This window comes from Oxyura jamaicensis, chromosome 9 (genome assembly GCF_011077185.1).
Source record: "Oxyura jamaicensis isolate SHBP4307 breed ruddy duck chromosome 9, BPBGC_Ojam_1.0, whole genome shotgun sequence".
Classification (NCBI taxonomy): Eukaryota; Metazoa; Chordata; class Aves; order Anseriformes; family Anatidae; genus Oxyura; species Oxyura jamaicensis.
The window spans coordinates 668,070-691,619 of record NC_048901.1 but is presented as its reverse complement, the minus strand read 5'-3'; the positions used below and the strand labels follow the sequence as shown (position 1 = coordinate 691,619).

Sequence of the window (23,550 nt, the reverse complement as noted above, 5' to 3'; positions counted from 1 at the left end):
GCAATGTATTTGCTTTTATCCAGGCTTTCAGCATCACTCACGGTCCTTTGGATGGTTCTGCTGAATAGTGGTTGTATAGGGAGGCTGTTAAATAGGTCTCAATTTAGGAAATGCACTGAGGTACTTTTCCAGCCTTCCCTCCTCAAGAACAGATATGCTTTGCTATATGAGCATATCTGCTCACCTTACTAGACACACAAATTAGATCGGCTGATGGGTGTAGATTAAAATTTGGCATGAATTTCCTTATACTTTTACCTCTGGACTTTTTTTTTATCATATTTCCTTTCTCATTTGCACAGGCAATTCTTTTTGTTGGTACTCATTTAAAACAATGGTATTTAAGTTCTCTATTGCTATCTTATCTGAGTTGCTATTATTCTCCTCCTCACTTACTATTTGTATACTCAGTGGGGCAGACCAAATAAATTAGTAAAAAATGTTCTTGTTTCCAAGAAACAACTGTAGTGTCCATGAAAAGGCTCAATTATGGTAGAATAGCTCTTCACTTCTTATAAACAGTATAAAATATATAAAAAATAATGTTCTTTCAAGAAGTTTTCCAAAAAAATAAAAATATTTTATGTAGCTACAAATTCTAATCAAGGTAACAATATAAAATAATATTTAAAACTCAATTAAAAATCCAGATTAATTCTGAAGTGAGTGTACATTTGCCTGAGTGTAATACACACTGCATTCATTTCAAAAGAAGGGGAAAACAGTCTTAGATTATGTTTCTTTTGTTTTTGTTTTTTAAGAGTAAATCAACATGAATGTTGTTTATGCTCCTATTTTTTTTTGCTTCAGCATCACGAGTATTTTATACTGGATTCATGCCTGGTCCCCAAAATCTTATTTTAAACTCGGCACAATTTTGCAAAGTTCTACAGGCAATTCCTTGAAATTCTTATAGCAATAAAACCATATTTTAAAACGTATGTAACAGAAAAAAATTATAGCACTATAACAAATAAAATTAAATAAATAAAATTAAATAAAACTGAATTAGAAGTTACCGAATAAAGAAATATTCCTTTATTGCTCTCAACTGGGGCCTAATAGAAGATATTTAAGCAAGCAATGAACTCCTCACATTTACTTTTGACTAAGCTTCTACTTTAGCAATTACAATTTGAAATACATTTTTCAAACCTTTGATTTAACGCAGTTTATCAAAACTGGCTGCATGTCTTAATTGAACCTGTCACTTGAATGTTAGTTTGCATCCTCTAGTTTGCAACATTTGCAATACACATCCAAAAGGGAGAACTAAGCACATTTTACTATTAATGAAAAAATATTTCTAAATATGTGGCATCCTTCCTCACCTGATAACAAGCCACCAATTTAAGGTTTGGGTTCTTGTATTTCTACTCACTGCTGATTGAATTATGTTTAGAATATTTTTTTTAAATATACTTAAATATATGGTATTTTTCTTGAGATCAAACTAAGGTGTCTCTTCTCTATTCTTACTACTGCCAATTGTGTGATTTACACACAGTTTAATTATTCAGATGTTTATTATGTTCTACATAATGAAATTTGGGCCCTCATATTTTTTTCCTACATGCTCAGTGCAGGCTGCAATTATAGCCACAGATATCTGTTTATTTGATGAATTTTGCTTCTTCTGCATAGTTTGATAAATATGGAAATAAGTCAAAACCTACTTTATATACAGTAATTAAAGTGAAAAATCTAGTCATGATGCAAATCCTTAATTGGACTCCAGGAGAGATATGCAGAATTTCTCTTTAATAATATGGGATGACTGGGGACAGAAAAACAAAGCACACTAAAATATGGTTTAGAAGCACAATTAATCACAAAATAGAAAACAACCAATTTAGCATGGCTCATTCAGTGACTCTCAAGGCTCAGGTAATGTTCTTTTAATCATCTGGCTCTAATATTAAGGTTGTGTCATGTGCAGCTGAAATAAAACACAATATATGTGCTGATCTTCAGTGTGAAACATTCTCTGGTGTAATTTGTAAACACAGCCTTTTCACACTAAAATGCTCAGTCTAGTTAATGACATGTAAGTGAATGATCAAACCAATGTAAAATGTTTTTTAACTATTATTATTTAATGTATTAATTCATTAGCAAAAAGAAACTCACTTGCAGTTTTGTTTTTTTTTTTTGGCAGGGAGTATATTTTTGTTAGCTATATGTAACTCATTTTGGTTTTTGATGTTGTTGTTTTTTAATTAGGACAAAGTCATTATTTTTGCTGATGATGTTCCAAAGAATATAGTTGTTAAGTGGTATTAAATTGATGGGTAGTAGCACAGCACAGTCAGAGCTGAGATACAAGTCTTTCAGAAAGAGAATTCTGCACAACCTAAAGAAATAAATGTTTTCTTTCCAAGCTCTGAACATATATTGCTCTAATCAGCCAAAATTAACCATCACTGTCATGTAATTTGATTGTAAAAATATTATTCTCCATATAGCTTTGTGTAATACCCCATTAGAGGAATATGATCACACTTTAGTCAAAAGGTGTTGGATTTACTGTATTTAAGCTACAAGTACAATTAGTCTGCTTTTGCACTTCTCCTAAATAAGAAATACCAGAATTACACTTTTGTCTTCAAATGGATTATAAACATTGAGTAGGAGCCAGAGGTCATCCTCCCACACTGCCAAAATTATTGGGGCAAAGATCTGCTTCCAAACCTACAGCATTTGCCAAGCGTTCAGCCTGCCTGACCCAGTGACAGCCACAGAGTACACCAGAGGCTCTGTGGCTGTGACATGACCAAGAGGACCATTCTTCTGTTAACCAGATGCGCCCATTGGTAGAAACCATGACTGCAAGCTTCCATGCTGAGAACAGCTGAAATTAGAGAGGCTTGATGTCCAGTATTCAAAATCACTGTTAAAAGTCTTTCTAAGTCAGGATCCCAACTGTCTTTGGGAGATAAAAGGAGTCTTATGCAATCCAGTTTCAACGTAGTCTACTCTTGACCACCCTGAGATGACCTGGCACCTCTTCATGCACCTGCCGTAAAACTTAAAGGCTTCAGAAATTCCTTTCTTTGAAGTGTCCTAATAATAACAGTCTAACCTTTGATGTTTCTTTCTGTACCACATGCTTGAACTTCTTATAATCTAAAGTGTATAACCTTCAATTGCTAAACACAAAGTGGTTGCACATCTTGAGAACACACTATAAACCTAATGCAAACTGTAGTAATGATGTTTTTATTTCATTTATATTTAGTGTTTTATTTATATAGCATCACAAACCTAAATGCTTAGCACAACAATTGGACATTAACAATCTAGGCTGATTAGCACTGAGCAAAATTCACCTTCTACAGCTTGAAGACAGGAAAAAACTCATGCAAAATAAGTTTGCTGTTCAAAGACAATATTTTAGAAAAAGATCCTTTTCACACCAAAAATCAAAGAGAAATTCTGTTTCCAGTTTCCAGTGACTTGAGATCATTTTCAGAGAGTATTTTTTGATGTATAAAGATTACTGGACCCTGAAGAAGTTAGAGAAAGTTATTTTTAAAAACCCTTCTTAGCCTGATTGTTACTTCAGATTTCTGTAAGTTTTTACAGAGCCCTCTGAGAATGTCTGTCCAGTTCTGTTTTATGTTACTTCACAGATTTTTAATATTCAATAGTCCTTATCCCGTGCAAATGTTTAGATCTAAAAAGAATTGTTTCTAGTCTCTATTTTTAACTCATACATCGGGGATGAATTTTATCCAAGATGTATCATTTATATAGCTCTGGGGAGAGAAAAAACACATCCTCCATGTAGCCCTGGTCCTGCAAAGACTCATGAACAAGCTGAACTTCCCTTGCTGTAAGCTATTCTGCTGTAATTGTGTGCATCTGCAGAGTGCTGCTCCAGCATTATTTAAATTCCTGCTTTTCCTGTTAATCACTCTTTTGGGTGGTCATTTCCAGCTGACTATTTTTCACCTTATGGTTTTCCAGAACTTCAGGGCATTAAATCTAATCTTGCCCTTTGGTTGGAGATTATTTTTAAGATCAATTTTTTTGTTTCTTTGAGGAAACTGAGCTTAGGAAGTAAAGAATTTAAACAACAATTATTCACATTTTAGATTAATGTGGCTTTTCCAGTTGCTTACTGCAAGGTTCTTTTTCTTCATAACTAATTTTAAGTCAAAGATTTGCAATGCAATAATCATCAATGAAGAGAAAGGTATTCTTGAGGGGATATAAATTGCTCCAGTACATCCACAAGGAGAACATGTTCCTCTCTTCAGTTTCAGTTTTGTTACTAGATCTTTGCAGTGGATCTATATTGATTTCTATTTGGCTGAGTTCAGAGCAAGGTTCAGTATATTGGTCTCCAACTGCACGATTAACATCTAAATTTACAAATTACCAAAATGAGAGCAGATGCAGCTACATATATGTACCCAGTAAAATATCTATAATAAAACAGGAAAAGATTTGGAAAAGGGGTTTGGAGAAGGATAACAAGCATGATCAAAACTCAACTATAGCCTCCCAGTGTGGGTGGGTTAAATAAATGTAGGATGTTCAAACTGGAAGAATAAATATATATATACACATATATATACTTAAATGACTAATGGAGACATCGTAAAGTTCCATAATAGCAAGAATAATGTGAACAGGATATATAACAAATGAATGCTTATTCTAAAACTGTTGAGGGGCTATCAGATGAAACTTGTAAATGTCAAGTTTAGAATTAAAAAGGGCATTCTTGATAGTGCATTGTTAAGGTAAGGAATTTTTTAACCTGGAAGACACTTGGACCACCAAAAGCATTTGGAGATATTCATGCAAAAGAAACCCATTAGGACTAGTAAAGTGAAACATGGCATCTCTACAAGAGGACATACCCCAAGAAGCTGGGAGTGTAATTCTGAGAAGTACCACTGCACAATTGCTTTTATATTCTTCCCTAGGCATCTTTTGATGTCTCTAGTCAAATATAGGATATTGGGACAGATGGACCTTTATCCTGGCCTAGTGCAGGCACTCCTATAGTTTGAAGAAAACTGTACAACTATGTGACTAATTCCAGTGTCTTCAGCAATAAGGCAAAAGATATAGAATATTGAGATTTAAAGAACTCTGAAGAAATGGTATATCTATGTACACGGAAAAAAAAATCAGAATTAGATTTCTCAAAGACAATGTTACTATATAATGAGGGAACCAGACACCTCACTTGAGAGCCTAGTTCAGAATATCCCTTGTTAATACACTACTGGAGGTAAAAATAAAAAATTGGTAAATGTTGGGTTATTCATATTGTGTTGTGACATTTGTCTTTTAAATCACAAAGGAGCCTCCTAAGTGTTTCTAAAGCAGAGTGAAATCAGCATTTGCCTATACACTTTTACTCCAACCTCCAGATTCCCCAGATCAGTTCCCTTTTGTGAATTGATTATCAGTGATGTTTTTTTCTACTATCAGTTTCCCACAACTCAGTGCAGTTTTGCAGACAGCATTTCACATAAAGGCATTAGCACCTCCTTGGTTTCTAAAAAGATCTCTCCAGCCTGAAATTACTTTTGCTGCAGTATCACTTTACAAGCTCTTTTCTAATTTGCTACTCCCTATAATTCTAGGTATTTTTCAGTCTGACTGCTTTGTAAGTATCTCCTTCCATTATGTAAAGTGGTTTCTTTTCAGATTCTAGATTGTAGAGCTACTCAAAGTGAACAAAATTTTTTCACTTGCATTTTTCATTATCATGTTGCACTTAAACCATTTCTTATGGGAACTTAATAATGTTCTGTAGCTGATTAGAGATAAAAAGGTCTACATTCTTCCTTCAAATATGTACAAAAAGCTCCTACTGACTGACTTTAATTAACTGAATTGATTTCAATTCAATGGTCTAAATTCATTCTTCAACTAATTCTACTGAAGTCTAGTGAGCCAAATATTGTGTGACACAGCTGAATTCCACATCCAAACCCAAGGCAATATTTTGATATTGTCCATTACACAGATGAACAAAATGAGAATACTCAGCACTGAAAGTTGAGTGACATGCATACACTGAGCTATATGGAAATTTAGACTAGAGTAGGTTAGTCCATACATTGCATAACTATAAAATTCTCCTCCTAGGCCTAGTGATTACCACCCTGAAACTCTGGAGTGGTGTCATACAAAAAAGTCTCCCTTAGGCTTCAGTAGAGGTCAGAGTTTCCCTACACATCTGCAGAATAACAGCTCTAATGCAGCGGCACTAAGTTTATTTAAAGAAACTCAAAAATAAAAATAAAGCAATTAGGAAGGTTTCCAAGAGCAAACAAGTTGATCAGGAAGATAAAAAAATCAAAGAAAGCAGGAAGCAAGGCAAAAACTGTAAGTATTTACATCTACATATGGAGTTTGAAAATCCAGGTGGTTTCTGTTTTGCTCCTATTTACTTCAGAGATTGAAATATCCAGATGTCAGTACAAAAATATACTTGAGAACTGTAATACTTTAAAAGAAATTGAAAGTCATGCTCTGTCTATTCTACCTTTTAACTGACAGTTTATCAGAAGCTTAAGCAGTTAATACAGTAGTTGTAACAACGAAAGTGTAAAAACTGCAAATTATTGCTCCTTCCAATGCTCAGCCTAACTTAATATGAGAGTCAGCTTGTTGAGTCAATGACTTCAGAAAGATTTGAATTAGCTCCAAGTTAGTATATGTTGTTTTTTGTTTTTTTTTTAGTAATACAGTTATTATATCTTTAAGAATTAATGTGCTCTGTCTCTTGGCTTTTTGGCCAGTTAACCTATTTTGGGACAAGAACAGCTTTGGTAGGTAAAACCAAGCTGGCATATCCCGTTCTAACAGTGGTTGATAAACGATGCCTGGGGAGGGAGGCCAAGCATATTGCAAGACAAATTGGAAGAGTCTCAATTTCAGCCATTTGTTGCACAGAGACATCCTGAACCACATCCTGAATGCTGAAATTGGAGTTTCTTGCTCTTGATAATGTTTTCTTCTATTAAATTGTCCAGTCATTTGTTCAATTTGTATAGTATCTTAGCATCCCATGGCAAAGTTTCACATTACATACTGTGTGGAAAAGTTGAAAATAACCCAAAGCTAATACTGTCACCTGACATCATCACTTGAGCCCCTTCTATTCTTGTATATTATAATACAATAACAAATAAATATTAAGGTATTTTAATACCTGCTGCTTGGCAATTTTATATGCATCCTATATTCTATAAAGCCATCGCTGTATGCAATTTAAGTCATATTTTAGGAGATTTAGGAGATAATTTAGGAGATTATACCAGACATACAGATAATATGCAATTGATAATATTGTTTTGATTGAATAAGCTGAATTAGACCATGAAGGAAAACATCAGTCAATTCAGTTGGAAGGAGCTGCCTTTCTTGTTTTAAGCCCTGGATTACTCTACAATCATCAAGCATTACTTTCAACACAACATGCAATGTTTCTTCAGATGCAGTTCTGGGTTCAGGAGCCAAGAAACACCATCTGAGCAATATATTTTCCAGCACAGGTGTCTGATGAACACAGGGACTCACCTCATCTGCTCAGTACAATCAATCCTGTTTAGAAATTGAACAGTGTCTTAATATTTCAATAGCTTGAAGTTGTTTCACTAGATCATGATGAACTAATCTAAGACCACAATGGCAGAACTACTAAGTGCATAAATGAAAATATGAAAAGAGTAGCTATAGCTATGACTAAAAGCAAAAGGAAAATTGTATCCTTCCACTGCCAAGCAGAAATTAAAGTCTTAGCTACTTTACCAGGCTTTTATGACAAAAAAAAAAAAAAAAAAAAAAAATCTAACTTCCTCCAGATGAGAACAAAACCCAACAACGTTCATATCTTTATATTTTTTCAATAAAATCTTTTTTTTCTGTGATTCTTGTGATTTCTACACTTTCGTATTTCTCTTATAGACTAGCCTGTGTTGAGAGGTGATATAATCTGAGGTCACCACAGGATTAAATAGCAACCTTTGCCACCACCAAGCATGAAGTTTGGGGATCATGATGGCACACCCAGCTCTAACTGATGGAGTCATAAGAGATTTTATCTCCCATGTCTTCTCATTTGCCCTAACCTAGGTATATCATTTTGGTCTTGTTCAGGTATGTTGATGACAAGCCAAATGAATTAAGAATCCATCAGTACCAGCTACAAATAAGAACAGAGTAGTATATGTAATCTGTATTCTAAAACTATAATGACATCTGTTTCCACAGCAATCCTGATAATATCTTCACATATTCATTGAGCAAAAGGGCACTATGAAGAAAACAGAAGTGTTTATAGAGCAAAGACTAAAGGTTAATCTCATCAGAGCTTGTTGGAGACAGTGCTTGAACATATATTTTCCCACAAACAATGAACAATGATGATTTACAATTTCACAGAAGCATTGTACAAATCCCTTCAAAGGCAGTGGAGGTGCTTTTCCCGGGCAGAGAGAATAAATATTCAGAATATGTTCTTCATCCTAAAAGACGACCTTACTTGCACTAGTATACTAAAATTCAGAAAATTAGAATATTTTCTTTCCAGTAACTTCCCTATCCCTCTCTATGGAAAAAAATAAATAAATAAAATAAAATAAACCTTAAGAACAATTATGTTTATCACAAAGCTGTTGCATAAGCAGAGATAGACATTCTACTTGCTTTTGCATTTAATATTCAAGCAGAAAGAAGTCATCATTTGCATAAAATTAAGAAGCTGCCTGAAAACTAAGTAGCTGACATTAATGTGTTCCAGCTTAGCATATATTTTTGTATGACTATGACCAATATTTTTATCTAAATATAATCAGTTCCAAGACCAAAAATGAAGATGTTGGTCATGACCTTCACAACAAAAGCCCCATCTTCAAGACTCAACTCAGTGGGGGAATGAATGGGCTCATACCTTACAGGGTGGTAGATCACTGAGCTCTGTTTGTGTTCGTTCAACTGTACCTACAAAAGGTAAAAGTTTATGGTAGCTCCTGTGTGATTATTTACATAGAAGGGAGGAAAAACTTGATACACTAATTAAGGAGATCTAGGAAATACTGTTATTGTTCCTAGAAGGATGTACTTTAATGCATATTTTCTTCATCTTTTCATTATAATTATAAATGAAGACCTTAGAGAAGAACTTTAATGGGTAATTTCTGTCTGCTTTACAGGAGGTGATAGTAAACTAGAGGTACATAAAATAAAGATTGCAGAACCTAATGATTTTTATTAAAGCTTTGGTGAGTTTTTCAGCAGATATGGGAAACTCCAATCATGAAGATCTACCAGTCCTTATTAAAAATCTATACACAACAGTTTGTATTAAGCTCTCAGTGTCTTAGACTCAAAGCAAAAATGAGTTCAAGAGTTTTTCTTGACCATTGTGAAACAAGCAAGAGAACAGAAAAAAAAAATCCAGTCCACAAAGACAATATTACAGAACTAAGTACATTTGGATGTACTGAATTCCTAGAGCAACTGCAGTATTCAGAACTCCATTATCCAGAATTTATGGAGAAAGTTATTTTTAGAAAAGTATTTTTCTATCGACAAAGAACATGACAAATACCTAATTTAAGCAAGGGAAGTAATTTTAGGCTATTTGGGGCATATTTAGGGTAATTTGGGCATAAACTGATTTTCCTGCAATACTGGACTCGATTATTTTGCTAAGTAACTGCAACTCCCTTTTGGCACCTTATTTTAGTTTTCCCCTGTGTGTTTTGAATGCTTCTCCAGCTCTGTACCATGAAGGCCACCCACACGCTGAAAACAAAACAATTTACACCAAAAAAAAAAAAAAAATAGTCCCTGATCTCCATAGAGGGAAGAGAAAAAGAAGTCTTAAACGAAGCTTCTCTTTTCTTTGTCTTCTCCTCCTTTAAAATCTGTTCTGTATCCTTGAAGAGGAGGGGATCCCATTTGTGCCTGCCTACAGAATGGCTACAGATCCATATTTATCCTACTTCCTATACACAGAGTTCATGAAGCTCTGCTCATGTAGTACTTCACACCTGAGAAAATAAGCCAATCATCACCTAATATTTCACCAATCAAGGTGACTTCAAAAAGTATACTAACTGAATTGTAAATGGGAGTTGAAGTAACCAGTCAATATGAGGGGCTTATCCTACATCAGACAAAGACTAAAATTATTTAAACTTGAAACCATGTCAGAACAGTTTCACAAACCACTAAGGGATGCAACTCAGAATCTAACAGAGCCGAAAGTATTAATACTATGTGAAGTGTCAAAAAAAAGCAGTAACCCAGAAACCTTCTGTCATCAGTACGTCTGAGTAGTGACCACAACAGAATGGGATGTCTGTCAAAACTTAAGCGAATCAACTATTAATCATAGATTGGCTTGGGTTGGAAGGGGCCTTAAAGACCTCTAGATCCACCCCACCCCCCTCCATGGACAAGGATGTCACCCACTAGATCAGGTTGCCCAAAACACCATCCAACCTGACCTTGAACACCGCTAGGGACAGGACATTTTGAATGGGTGATGCTTTTATAAATAACATATACAACTAATAGTATATTGAGGATATCAAGAGGATGCTTCCTTGGAGAGAGAAATACATGTTAAAGTACAATTTTAAACTACAGCTTTCATACTCCAATCATTTTGGAGTAGATCCTAAGTAGATCCCTTCCTAGATCCTAAGCAAGAAAATCCAATTATATTATTTATCCTCCAGACTCCTTTCCTCAGTCCCAAATTGTCTCCAATATATGGTTCAAAACCAACATAACCGTGGTTGAATCTATAGGTGGAAAAAGAAGACTGAGCAGCCCAAATCTGGAGGTCTTTTCTTGTCCTATTTTTTTATGATCCTATTTCTTAAGGGAAGAAAATGCTTGGTTTTCTATCAGAAGCTGATGTTCCAGTAGAAAGCTAATTCCCTTGAGAGAAACAGATAAGTTTGTTACTGATACCTTGGACCCAGATCCAAACAGAACATAAATCTCCTAAAATGAGTCTTAAACAGAATGTAAACACCCACAATCAAGATCTGTAAAAACCTCTGCAAAGCTGCAGTCAAGTGTTCCAACTTGTATATTTTTTCCATACCTTTAGAAAAAAAGTAATAAATTACTCAGAACATCTGCCTGAACACGAACTCAACTTCCGAATGTTTTTTTCTAATCACATTTTGGCACCTCTCCCATTCTCAAGTCGAGTGGAGATACTGAAACCAATCATTCCTTCTCCAGCAATGAAAACTGGCGTTCGCAGAGCACAAGTCAAACACATTCAAGGCCCCCACAACATTCACTGACTGAAACAGATTGATTTCAAGCACAACTAAAGAAATAGTCTATCTGGGACTCTGAGGAAGTAACATCCTAAAAGACACTCAGTCTGACACAAGAGATCAGGTTTAAATCCTACTTGCCAAGAGAGAATGACTTAGAAGCTTGTTAAGATATGCAAACAACATAGCTACAAACCCTTCCAAACAGGGATGTTTTCCATCTTTTTTACTGAAGATATGCCACCAGTCAGAAAAGAACAATTACTAAAAAGTAAAAAAAAAAAAAAAAAAAAAAGAAGGGGGGGGGGGGGCCGGGCGGGGGGAGAGCGCAGGACTTAGAATTCCTTCTAGAAAAGTGTATAGCCTTTAACATGAACATTTACTGGCAAAAACAAAGGAACTATCATATTTGCAAGAAGACAGAGAAGCACTGGTCACCTTCAGAATGCGTCTAGGTGTCTAGTAGCCTTCTGGCAGGACTATAATGCACTGGAACCAGTTGGACTTTCGTTGCTCAAATATGAATGCTATTAAGTTTGTAACTGACAATATGGAATGATTATTAAAAGCTCGTTTTGCCCTCTTCATATCCCCTTTACAGTGTAAGTGCACATATCCTATCTCATTTTAATGCAATAAAGATGGCTTTGAAAAAGAAATACATTAATGAAGCTTGAAGCTAGGTTTATAATTGAAATATAGAAGCTTTGGGGGAAGCTTAGGGCCAAAAGACATTTTGTACGTGAAGATATCTTCCTCCTTTGGCCAGTTAGTCAAAGTGGTGAGTTTTTCTGATGACCAATCAGTGCACTTTCCTCAGAATCCAGACAGCTTGTGACTGAAGAGCCCCCCCCAGCCCCACCAAAGAGCAAGTAGATAACCAGCTGAGACATGATACTTTCCTGTTGGAATAATTCATCAGAAATTAAGGAGAATCTTTAATCTTCACCAACACAAGCTTTATAACCTGTCCATATCTTCTAATTTTTTTTTCCAAATGTCACCAATATACATCAGCAGAGTAAGTCAAAATGTATTCAAAGAGAAACCCTACTTCTGTAGTGGAAATTTCCTTTCTTTTTAATATCTTCTTCTTGGGCATCCAGTCAACAGCACACAGGAAAATTCTTGTGAATCTGCAGGCACATTAGAACTCCGATTTTAATGGCCATGAGAACATTTCTACCTTTTATAACATTTTGTGCATGTTCCAGCTGAAAAAAAAAAAAAAAAAAAAAAAAAAAAAAAAGTTGTATTGTTTTGGAGCTTAATTTCATATGTTCTCAACTTCTTTCCACTTTCCCCACTGTGCCCCCTATCAGAAGACAGAAGAGGGAGTTCCTGGCTGCAGTGCTCTGAAGGACACAGACAGATTGTGCAAAGGGCAGGGATGCGCAAAACTAAATTACACAACACTAAAAGGCACCATAGTGGTATTTTAGATGAAAACATTTGTGGGTGGGAAAGGCTGGTCAAAACCATGCTAGCTTTTTAGTTTTTTATTAAAAGAAATAAAAATATGCACCCAAATTCGTAATAAAAAAGACTGTTACAGAGCAGCTTCGATAGGAGCAGCAGAGTAGGTCAGACAGACATCATTCCCAGTCCCAGCCACAAATGCGTATTGCATACTGAGGATCAGACACAGTCCCCCTATTTTATAGAAAATCCTCTCTGCTGCACTGCATGTATGTCTGCCTGTCTTGCCACAAGGCAAGGGCCACAAGAATAGAGTGCTGGGGAGCAGTGTAAGAGACCACAGCAGCCCTGGAGCAGGAGCAGGACCTGCCTCCAAAGAGGAGCTTTCCAATATGGTGTTTCAATTTCCATCAAAGGTGTTGGTACAACTACCCTGACGGGTTGCTCCCTGCCTCACCATCCCAGCAGATGGAAATTATTCCAAATATCCAACCTAGTCTTTTCTTTCTATAAATATGAGGCAGTTTTGAATAACAGATGCACAGAAGTAAAAGATTTATGCCCAACCTTTTCCCCTTTTTAACCTTTCAGTCCCAAAACACCCGTGACACCTCTCATTGTCCTGTTTTTAATACTAAAGAAAGCATCTAATTGCAACATTTGCCAAGCCCCCACAGTTGTTTGCTGTTCCTCTGGCTTCCAGCACTTTGCTTGCATCTCTCCTAACGTGGCTGACCAGAGCTGGATGCCATGCAGTAGAGACCTCCCCTTGTTTAGGCACATTGCCCGCTAGACATATCCAATCATAGCGGGATGGCAGCTTCACTTTTTTCAGAATCATTGCATTGCTTTATGTTTGGACTGAGACCCCCTGAAATTTACAGACCCTTTTCCAATAAACTGGTAATCAGGAAGGCATTTTTATTATGAACATGCCTTGACTTCTGAAGGGCAGCATTCTACACTTTGCCTTCAAATTTTGATTTATTAATTTATTATGTGGTTAGTTTCTATTGTCTTTTAAAAAAAATCAAACTTGTTTCTATAACATGTCAGAAAGAGAGAGTGGATTTAAAATTGCACATGTTCAACAATGCTCAATAACAAGGCACTGAGCATTGTACAAACGAGCATATTTGATTTAATCAAAATAAGTGTTGTAGGAAAATCACGTAGGTTTAATTTTTGAAAAGCTATTAAGTTTCAAATTAAATGGAAGATTAAAATAAAAATGAGCTTTAGCTGTAAGTGGAGGCTAAATTTGGTCAATTTTTGTTGTTTATCTGTGCATAAAGTCCTTGCATTTACCATTTGACAAATCCTCTAATAAAATACTTGCTGCAATCAGGTGAAGTAGGTTATTAATGGTTCTAAAAAAGATATACAGGATTGCCTCATCCTGAGGCAATTAAATCTGTGAAGTAAGTGTGTTTAATATCTCTGGGGGCCTGACTGGAATGAAACAGGTGATCTTTCTACAATTACCATTGTTTCTTTTAGTATTCCTTTAGTTTTGTTTGTTTTTAACTGGAGAGTGACTCCTTGGTTTTTATTCCTTTTGTTAAGCCTCCAGTTTGGTGTCTTTCAAAGGCAGTATGTCACATAAAAAGCGGAGAGGAAAAATTTAAACACCATTTAAAAGCAACATAACATTTCACTTGAAGTCTTAGAACCTCCCATTGCAGAGGACAGTCCGTATTTACTCTCAGTCACCAAAATCAGTGACTCAGTCCAGATCTCACTGCCTTAAGTCAACTTTTCAAGAAAACAGTTTGCCCATACCACCCACTCACTGCCTCCCCAGCTTTTTATCTTCTTCCATGCTCCCCCAGGGGCTTCAGGGACTGATGGATGAAGGGGCAGGGAGTCAAGCCACCACACAGCCTTCCTGCTTAGCCCTCCAACACATCCTCATTTCAAAGAGATGCTAACTTACATACAGATCTCAGCTTACACATCCCCAGCTTCAGGTATTTCAGTATGGAAAACAAATTCTTTACCACCATTTGTTTTCTCAGGGATACATTCTGTATACATCAGGGTGTTGTTTGGCCCTTTGCTATAAAGAGAGAAATGAGAAAAAAAAAAAAAAAATCCTCTGCTGTGTTCTTTTTTTTCCCCAGATTTATTAGTGGGGATGGTTTGTAGAGGTATGGTTAATTACTAGAGCTTATGGCCTGCTGTGATTGAAAGCTGATCTCACCAGTTTGGGGTCTGCATTATATTTATTCTGTATGTAATTAAATCTGAATACCATAACTATGCATAATGTTGGAAAATAGTGAGTTTTTTTTTCCTTTTTTCTAAGTGAAAGCACATCTGAAAGGTATTTTCTTCCTGCAGTACTGAATTTCTGCAAAACACTCTGCACTTTGCACACACACCAACAAGCAAACAGTAAAAAGGTCAAAAGGGGCATTCTGATCTATGATTTAGATAAAAACAAATGTTTGTTTATCAGATGTGTGATCCATTAAAAATAAAGAAGGAATTCAAGCAAACTGTGATCAAGGTTATCCACATATCTTGGGGTATTCATAACATCACAGACATACTAAAGGCATGCAGAGAAGAGCCAACACAGCAGGGTGAACATGAACAGCACATCCTGGAAGCAGCAGCATCCAATTGAACACAGGAGATTTGGCTCTGGAGTCCTTCAATTAAAACAAGTTGTGGGAGGCCAGGCCACTGCTCTGACTATGGGGATCAAAAATTCTCTTGATTTTTTTTACCTAAGGAGGGGGGAACAGACTGATATGGGACAGTAGATCAGATGCTGTTTACCCTGACGTAAATCAAGCAGAACACTGCACAGCTCACTGGACCATACCAGAATTAGGCCAGACATATCATATCTAGAGGGTCCAGTTTTTTTTTTTCTTCTTCTTCTTCTTCTCTGCTACACATAAATCTGAAGTCTGCTGAGATCCCAGTTATTTGCCAGTGTGACAGTGATCTGAAACTAGAGGCCCCTAGAATATCAGAAACCTTCTGTCTGGAAATTTATCTCATTGCCTGCACATACAGATGATGTTCAGAAAAACACATTTGGTATGTGATCTAATGTGATGCATGACACAGTCAGTCAGGAACACTCAAAAAAAAAAAAAAGTAGGTGCAAGCCAAAGCAAAAATAACTAGAACAAATCCACAATCTTTCACAATAGCAAAGAAATTAGATCCTAGGGCACACCAAGCAAGACATGCCAGGCTGGCACATTAACCAGGAAATTCTCTTTCAGGCTTAAGAAAAGGAACAATGTACAAAAAATGACATTTTTTCCCAAAGAACAAAGACACAGCCCCACTCCCCAAAGTATTGGGCATAGGGCAATGGTAAGTCAAAAAAAAAAAATCATTGAAGAGCCAATGTGTGAAATACTTCTAGGAGGATCTTGGTGTCTAGAAAGGTCCTTTTACCTGGTCCTGTCACAAAAAGTAAGGATTAGACCTGCCTCTATGAGGTACAGAGAACACCATAAATCATTCAAATGCCCAGGCATTGCATTACTAACAACTCTCTTTTTCAGAAAGAAAGCTATTGTGTCCAGGGCCACAGCCGCTAAAGGAATGCTCTTTGAAGAAGCAATCAGCAAACTCATGTTTCTGACATATCAGCAGACATCCATTTTCCATCCTTGCCAGGCTGCAGATGCGTAACTGAGTAAGTACTCGAACAGTCAGACTCAGTCTGTGGATCAGAAAGCAGAGTCACCCAGCCCTTGTGGGACAAAATTAACTGTGCAGGTGTCAGCAAGGCTGTTTGCACCAGCCATAACCAGCACTTTAACAGAACCATATGAACCAGCTACTACAGCTACTTTTTTCCAACAACCTCAGCTACATGATGCGCAGAAGCCAACAGCAGCTAAAAGAGAGAGAGAGAGAGGAAAAACAAAACAAAATAAAATAAAAAGAATAACATAGGCACTGATATGTCAGAATGATATTGATTTGCCAAAAGACATTACCTGCTCTTTACCAAATTGAATATCAGCCTTAGAGACAGGAGAAGACCAGGCAAGGACAAGTCACCATTTGCAGCCTGTAGAACCCAGGACCAAATCCTAGCACCACAGAAGCAAGCCCTAGCACCAGTTTGCAGCCTATGCCATGGCCTCCATCTGCAGTCCATGGCCTGCATTAAAGCAAGACAAAAGCACAAACCCTTTCCCACCTGCTGTCCACTGGTTTCATCATAACATAGATCAGCCCACATTTACTTTCTGGATAATCAAAGAGCAGGACTCCAGGGAATACCAATGAGAATATTTGCTCAATAGGTTGGACTCATCCTTCAAGTCATAGTGCATGAGGAAGTGGTAGCCCATGAGAAACACCAGAGGTGTTTATTTATTGCCTCTTTTATAGGAGCTCTGCAGAGCTCTGTTTCAGGCTGCCTTCAGCCATCCCATCCCTGTAGCCAAGGATTTTGTCCCAGCTACTTGCAGCACTGCAAGGTGACATCAACTGTAACAGAACAGAGTTCTTGTGGACAGTCTGTCTTTCTAATGAGTTCTCTACAATTTGTGGATCACACATAGAAAGGAAGTTTCAATTTTTTATTTCTTCAGATTCCCTTTCGCCCCCTTTTTTTTGGTGCTCAACATGTTCAGATAATCTCATTAAATAACATATGATATGCCATAGAGAGGATAAGGAATCTTATTCCCACCTGCATAAAGTGCCATCCTGCATCAAGCTAGGTTTGCCAGCTTTTGCACAAGTAATACACATTTTCCCCTTTATTTTTATATTAGAACACATGCACCAAATATATATATATATACAAACCCTTCCTGTGGGTGTCTCTACAAGCAAAATCCAAGCTGCAAGACTACTTCCTAGACAGAAAACCACGACATTTCATAAGACCAATAAGAGAACAAATAAGTTCTCAGTATACGAAAGCAAAAATGTCAGTATTCATCCTCCATAATAATAGTAATTTCATAAATTGTAGGGTTTATATGAGTTATATAGACAATTAATACATTTCTGAAAAATTTTAGCCAGAGGAGAAAAAAATTTGAGAGAAAATCACAAACATGTTGAAAGTCCCTCAACACCACCACCACCTCACATGTAATAATTATGTTGTCATTTGTGCTCAGGGGGAACAAACAAGAAAAAGACACACATCCCTGACTTCTCCAAAGAAAATGTTTGTTCAAGAAACACAAAGTAGGAAACATTTTCACAAATCTTATTGTGCCCAAGAGAAGCTGTAAGCTGCACAGCAGACATTTACACTTGCCAGAACTCCACTCTAAATGACCTATTCAATACAAACGACTGTCTAGCATCGTAATTGCTGCACTGCTCATGTGCTTGTGTTTATCTTTTCAAAACATGTGCAAGGCAAACTTTTCAAAATGAAATTATCACAGGTGAAGCTTATTATTTGTGTCACATAGCCAATGTTGTGACTATTTTCACAGAGCAAGATGGGACTGAAATCCCTGAATTTTGACTGCATTTAAAAAAAAAAAAAAAAAAAAAAGTGCTTACCAGTAGTTTAAGATAAATGACTGATCTTAAAGCCTCACTATAATTAAATGTGAAAAGAAACAACATGCTGATGAGTCATGCATATGGTATTTATTTTGTACTGCATTCCTCCCAATCTGATTTTTGCTTCCGAATTTGCTGTCTTCTAGAATTCATGGAATTGTTCATACCTACAGATCATTTCAGCCTCTCCTCAACCCAAAATGGCAATAAAGGATTGGTGTAGGATTTGAATTTATTTTTATATAGTTCACTGTGACTGAGGCTGCTAGCATCACTTTTTTTTTTCCTTTCAAATGAAAAGTGAGAAGTTGATCCACAAATATGCAACAAGCAGGAGGGGTAATAGCAAAATCCATACCCACCAACCTGTGAAATACATGAAGCTTTCTTCACATCCACTGTTTAAACAGAACCCCCACAACGACTTCACTAGAGAGTGTGCATAAGAACAAATGGCGCAATATCTCAAACTTTAAAACATACAATATGTTTGCAAATTATTTCCATAAGTAAGTTAGTAAATGGAAAAGAAAAAAGCTCAAATCAAAGCAGAGGAAAGAGTGGGAGTTCTTCACCAAACATCTTTTCTCCCAGTAGAAAGAATGTTTTCAGGTTCATATAAGAAAAAAATCATTTTAAACTCTAAAGCTGTACCTGTTGCTACCAGGTGGATATATCTGAAATGGTACTGCTTATGGGAAACACTTGGATGACAACTAAATTCCAGGGAAGAGCACTGTTCAGCTGTTTTCTGCTTTCCATTAGAAACAGTTCTCTCCATACTTCCCACAACTCCTCGTAAGCTTCCTCCAATACATTAAGAAACCAAGAACCAAGATAACATATACTGGTTTTCCTCAGCCCCCTGTTGTGAAAGAGCTGTTTGTTTGATTTCAGAGCCACACAGGTTCAAAGTCAGTTAGGTTTCAGCATTTTGTCAGGTGCTGATTCTCATCCCCAGCAATCTGGTGGGTAGAATAATTAAAACTTAGAAGCTTGGACATGTCCAACAAGAACACCCACAGTGATTTCAAAAGTTAGACCCTTCCCTTGCTTTGGGAAAGCTATGACCTCTACAGTTATAGATTATCAAAGTTAGGAATATCTCAGTACCTCAGGACACAGTCTGAAACAACCTCAGTGGAGCACACATTAGCTGGAGACCTGTGCAGTATTCAGCCCTCTCACCTAGGAAAGTTCTCCCTTTCACTTGCCTTGTCCTTTATTGCTTAATATGATAAGTACATGATTAAATACTTAAAACACTCCCTCTGCTGCCAAAGCCTGCCTTATTATCCTCAAAGCTAGCCTTGCTTGCTGGGAGCAGTGGCAGAGGAATTACATACAGAGCAATTCCTCTTGCAAAAGCTTCTTCCCCTTGAACTTAACTGATACTACAAGATTAAGTTCTCTGACTTTATTTTTCATTAGTGCTGAACCTGACATTGCTCTTACTTAAGTGATATAGGATACAGCCAGAGAGATTTAAGAGTGACTCTCCTGCCTCAAGGCAGGATCCCCACACTTATGTCACACCTAGATGTTTGTCTGCCTTCACCACAGCTGGAGCCTCAGCAGCCTTCCAGGTCAGCCGCATCACTCAGTGCTCTTTGTATCTAGAGACCTTGTTCTACCTCCAGCCCAAGCCCCCTTTGCTGTAGTTTAAGCCCCTTCTCTCTTCTCCTGTCTGCAGTGAACTAGGAAGTGTTCAGCCCCTCTTCTTATTAACATATATATATTTTTAGTGTAGTCAGAGGCTCTCCTAAGCTATCATCCTCTCCAGGATGAGTCTTATTTGTACTATCTTCCTTCACAAATTGTGCCCTAGAGCTGTGATCAAACACGTGAATTTCATGAACAGTTTCCTCATTTCCCTTTATTTAAAGCTCACCTCCTCCTAATCCTTCAGTTGTCCTCTCTCACTTAAGCAGGAGCTTTGGGAAGAGAGAGGCTGTGCTCTCTCCTGTATATAGCCATGGGTCAGACCCACAGGTGATATATGTTGGCACAGGGCTGTGCCTAATACAAGTGCTAAGTAAATTTGGTGGGTGGGATAGTTTATCTCACTGTTGGCTTAGAAAATATGAGCTAGGGAGAAAGGTTAGGTTTCTTTTATTTGTTTCAATGGTAAGAAAGTTAGGGCTCTTGATTTGCTCATATATGAGGGGAGGGCGCTATTTAGGAGACTTGTGTGTTGTTAAATTAAGGAATCCATAAGAGGCGCTCCTGGGTTTGTAAGGGACACTTTAGTATCGTCTTTCTGCTCAGCTGGGGTTTGTTAAACAAGCAGCACCGTGTTACCTCCATCTGGAAAATGGGCTGCTTTCCGCGCAAAGAACTGTTTTTTTACTGAAACTCGGAGGGTCAGAAGAGGGCTGTCCCCTGGCCACTCACTGTCGGGTAACAGTTAGGAGCCTGGAGGAGGAAAAAAGTCATTCATACTGGTTCTGTGCTAACACGCTCCAAGAAACACGAGGGAGAAAAATAAATAAATGTTTTAAAAATAAATAAATAAATAAATAAAACGGAGAGCGCTTAGGCTGCTGAACTGATGCTGCCTGGCCCCAGGAGAGCCCGGGGGGCTCGGGGCTGGGGGGGGCGGCGAGCGGCAGCCCCGAGCCCTGCAGCGGGTCCGCCGCGGCAGAGCTGGTGAGGCTGCTCGGGAAGGACCGCGCTGGGCGAGGATGAAACCCAAGGAAAAGTGCGTCTCTCCTGGCTTAGGAAAAGTTGACATCAACTCAGTTGAAAAGTAGGTTAATTAGTAGTGTCTGACAGAGTTCCCCAGCAGTGACTTACTTCAGGTGCCGCGCATTACTGCTTTTACTGCTACGCGGCTGAAAAAGGCTTTGTTTTCACCTAGCTTTGTAGCCTCGAGTGTCTGAATATTTATTAACTCTGGGTATTTGATTTCTTTGAAATACGCTCGCATTATTCCAATAAACCGCATCCTTTAATCGGGTTATATTTTTAATATGCAATTAAAATATTAACAGCCCATTGCTACCAGAAGTGTGACCCTTGGCAATGAAATCGGTTCCCCGTTTACCGTCAGGGCTCACCGATGCCCCTCAGCGAGGGGATGGGGCTGGCCGTGACCAGCAAACTCCCTCTCGGGGACCTACCCCAGGCAGGGGGTGTTTTTCTCATAGGAAAAACTGAAATATTTACATTCCTCAGAGGGTCTTGGCGAGCTCGGCCGAGCCCCAGCCTTGGCCCTGGCCATAGGAAGCCCGAAAACCTTCCCACTTCCGAAGATGTCTGGGGAATCGTCCCGGAGCGCAGCAGTCTCCTGCCTCCCCCTTGGCCCCGCGGGCTGCTGTCCCGCTGACGGGGCCCGACTCGTGTCGCGACAAGCGTAGTGTCGCGACGGAGGGGCGCGGGGCGCTCCGTGCTGCCCTTCCGCGGGCGCGCACGGCCGCGGCCAGCCCCCAGCCGGGCGAGCAACATGACGCATTTTGCCTAACGCCAAGCCTGGGATGTGCTCAGCTTTCCAAAGGCCTCTGGTACGGTTCTCTTCCTTTCTTTTTTTTTCTTTTATTAATTGAATGAGGACACGCAGGGGAAGGCATGCAGGGGTAATGGTAATCGTGGGATTAAACAGGGGGGAAATAAAGAAGGAGTTGCTGCGCGGTCGTTCCCGCTGCTCAGGCGTCGCTGCACACAGCTGCCCAGCACCGGTGTCCCGCGCAGCAAGTTTCTCTTTCCACCTCTGCTTTCTCGGAAAGTCTGCGGACAGCTTTTTGATCCCCAGCAGCCAGAGAACCCCTGCCCCTCGCATGTGTTTAACCTGTCATTTTCTCCCCCAAGGGCTGTGCCAAAGCGTGCTGGTTGCTCTCCCCGCGTAACGACCCCTGGCAAGGCGCAGCTCCTCTCGGAGGAGGAAGCCTGGCGGCGAGAGCCCCCCGCAGAAGACGGGCTGGCTAGCTCGGGGGCCGGGCGGCACCGACCCCATAGAACAACCCCTGAAGCTCCGCGGGAGGGGGGAGGAACAAGGGTCGGGCCCCAGGGGCCAGCCGGGGCCCCAAGGATGAGTTTTGCCTGGGGATGCGTGCCCCTCTCTCAGCAAGGAGGTGCAAAACCTGCTCGGAGATGTCCTTCTCCTGCAGGGCTCAGCCGTACCTGCCTCGCTGCCTGGCGCAAGGCATCGCTTGGGGTGGGGAGGGAGGCACCTCAACTGCTCGCTTCTGAAGCCCTGGGCCCCACCTTGATGCAGTTTTCTCTTCCCTGTAAAGCCAAGCAAAATCAAACCCAGTTGTCTTGATCTGATCCAAAAGATGTACCAGATCAACTCCAATCTCAGCAGAATTGTCCTTGTTTCAATTTCCTCTTAAGCCTATTGCTTTTTCTTCTCAGGCAGGCAGCCGCTCAGCCGCTGTTTTAATGCGCAGGGTGAAATGTAAGGTCATCGGGGTTTTCCTGTGCTCTAGGAAACTTTTTATTTTTTGTTGCAAGGTGGTGAACGAAAGAAGTCCCCAGCCAATCCCTCTGCCATTAGAACATTTGTAACTTAGACGCTCGCTGCCAGTTGACTTTACCTAGCTCTGTCGGGGCGGGGTTACGGGAAAATGCCTCTCAAATATTATAATAATAGTAAAAGAAACACAGAAAAACAAATGTTTAAGAAAAGCTCCAGCCCCCAATTCCCACTCCCCCCCTATGAAATCCAAGCATTCCTTTAAGTGGCCAGGTTGGGAGGGCTGGGGTCTGCTCTGCTGGAATCACAGGCTTGTCCACGCTATTTATACCGTATTCTCCAAAGCTTGGAGATATTCTTATCTTCATGGATAAGAAGCAGACTGTTCCTGGAATCGGTTCAGAACGTGTTCTGATATACAGATAAACTTCTGGAAAATATCTGATGACTGTGCCCAAGTACTCTGACCCACCTCCCCTCGATGAGAATAAAGCGATAGCGTTCGACTTAAAGAAAGCCGCAGAACTTAATTAATTCGATGCTTTAATGGTTATAGAATCTGCAAAACACTAGTATTAATTTAGACGCTGGCATCTGGTTTCACTGAAATCCATGTCGAAAGCGCACACTACCCCTGCCTTCCCGGCTGCTCCCCGCGCACGAGGGGGTTACGGGCGCAGCGTCGGGGAAGGTGCCGCGCTCGGAAGTGCAAGGAGAGGTCACGGCGGGCCCAGCTCGGGTGGGAGATCGCCCCGTCCCCATACCCCACGGGCTTGTCGCACCTGGGGCCCGCCTTTGTCGCACCCTGTGTTTTCAGCACCGTGCGCGCACGCCCCCTGGGCCGTTTGTACGCGCTTCAGAAATCACGCAGCGGCGTGACTCGAGTCACCTTTTTTTTTTTTTTTTTTTTTTTCCGATTGT

At 39.2% G+C, this 23,550-nt stretch overlaps 1 protein-coding gene across 1 annotated transcript; it reads left to right on the top strand.

Annotated features, from left to right (window-relative positions):
• The first annotated feature begins 1,857 nt into the window (after positions 1-1,857).
• Positions 1,858-23,245, top strand: LOC118171555. Its single transcript, XM_035334773.1, has 3 exons — positions 1,858-1,887; positions 21,441-21,718; positions 22,023-23,245. The coding sequence occupies exons 1-3, from the start codon at positions 1,858-1,860 to the stop codon at positions 22,474-22,476; spliced, it is 762 nt and encodes a 253-aa protein (XP_035190664.1). The 3' UTR covers positions 22,477-23,245.
• The last annotated feature ends 305 nt before the right edge of the window (positions 23,246-23,550 follow it).

Excerpts from the sequence above, each read along its gene's own strand:
- LOC118171555 (XM_035334773.1), top strand. The coding sequence starts at position 1,858 with ATGGCTCATTCAGTGACTCTCAAGGCTCAG. Across the intron at positions 1,888-21,440 it reads CAGTGACTCTCAAGGCTCAG|GAAGCCCGAAAACCTTCCCA; the intron begins GTAATGTTCTTT and ends CCCTGGCCATAG. Across the intron at positions 21,719-22,022 it reads CAGCTTTCCAAAGGCCTCTG|GGCTGTGCCAAAGCGTGCTG; the intron begins GTACGGTTCTCT and ends TTCTCCCCCAAG.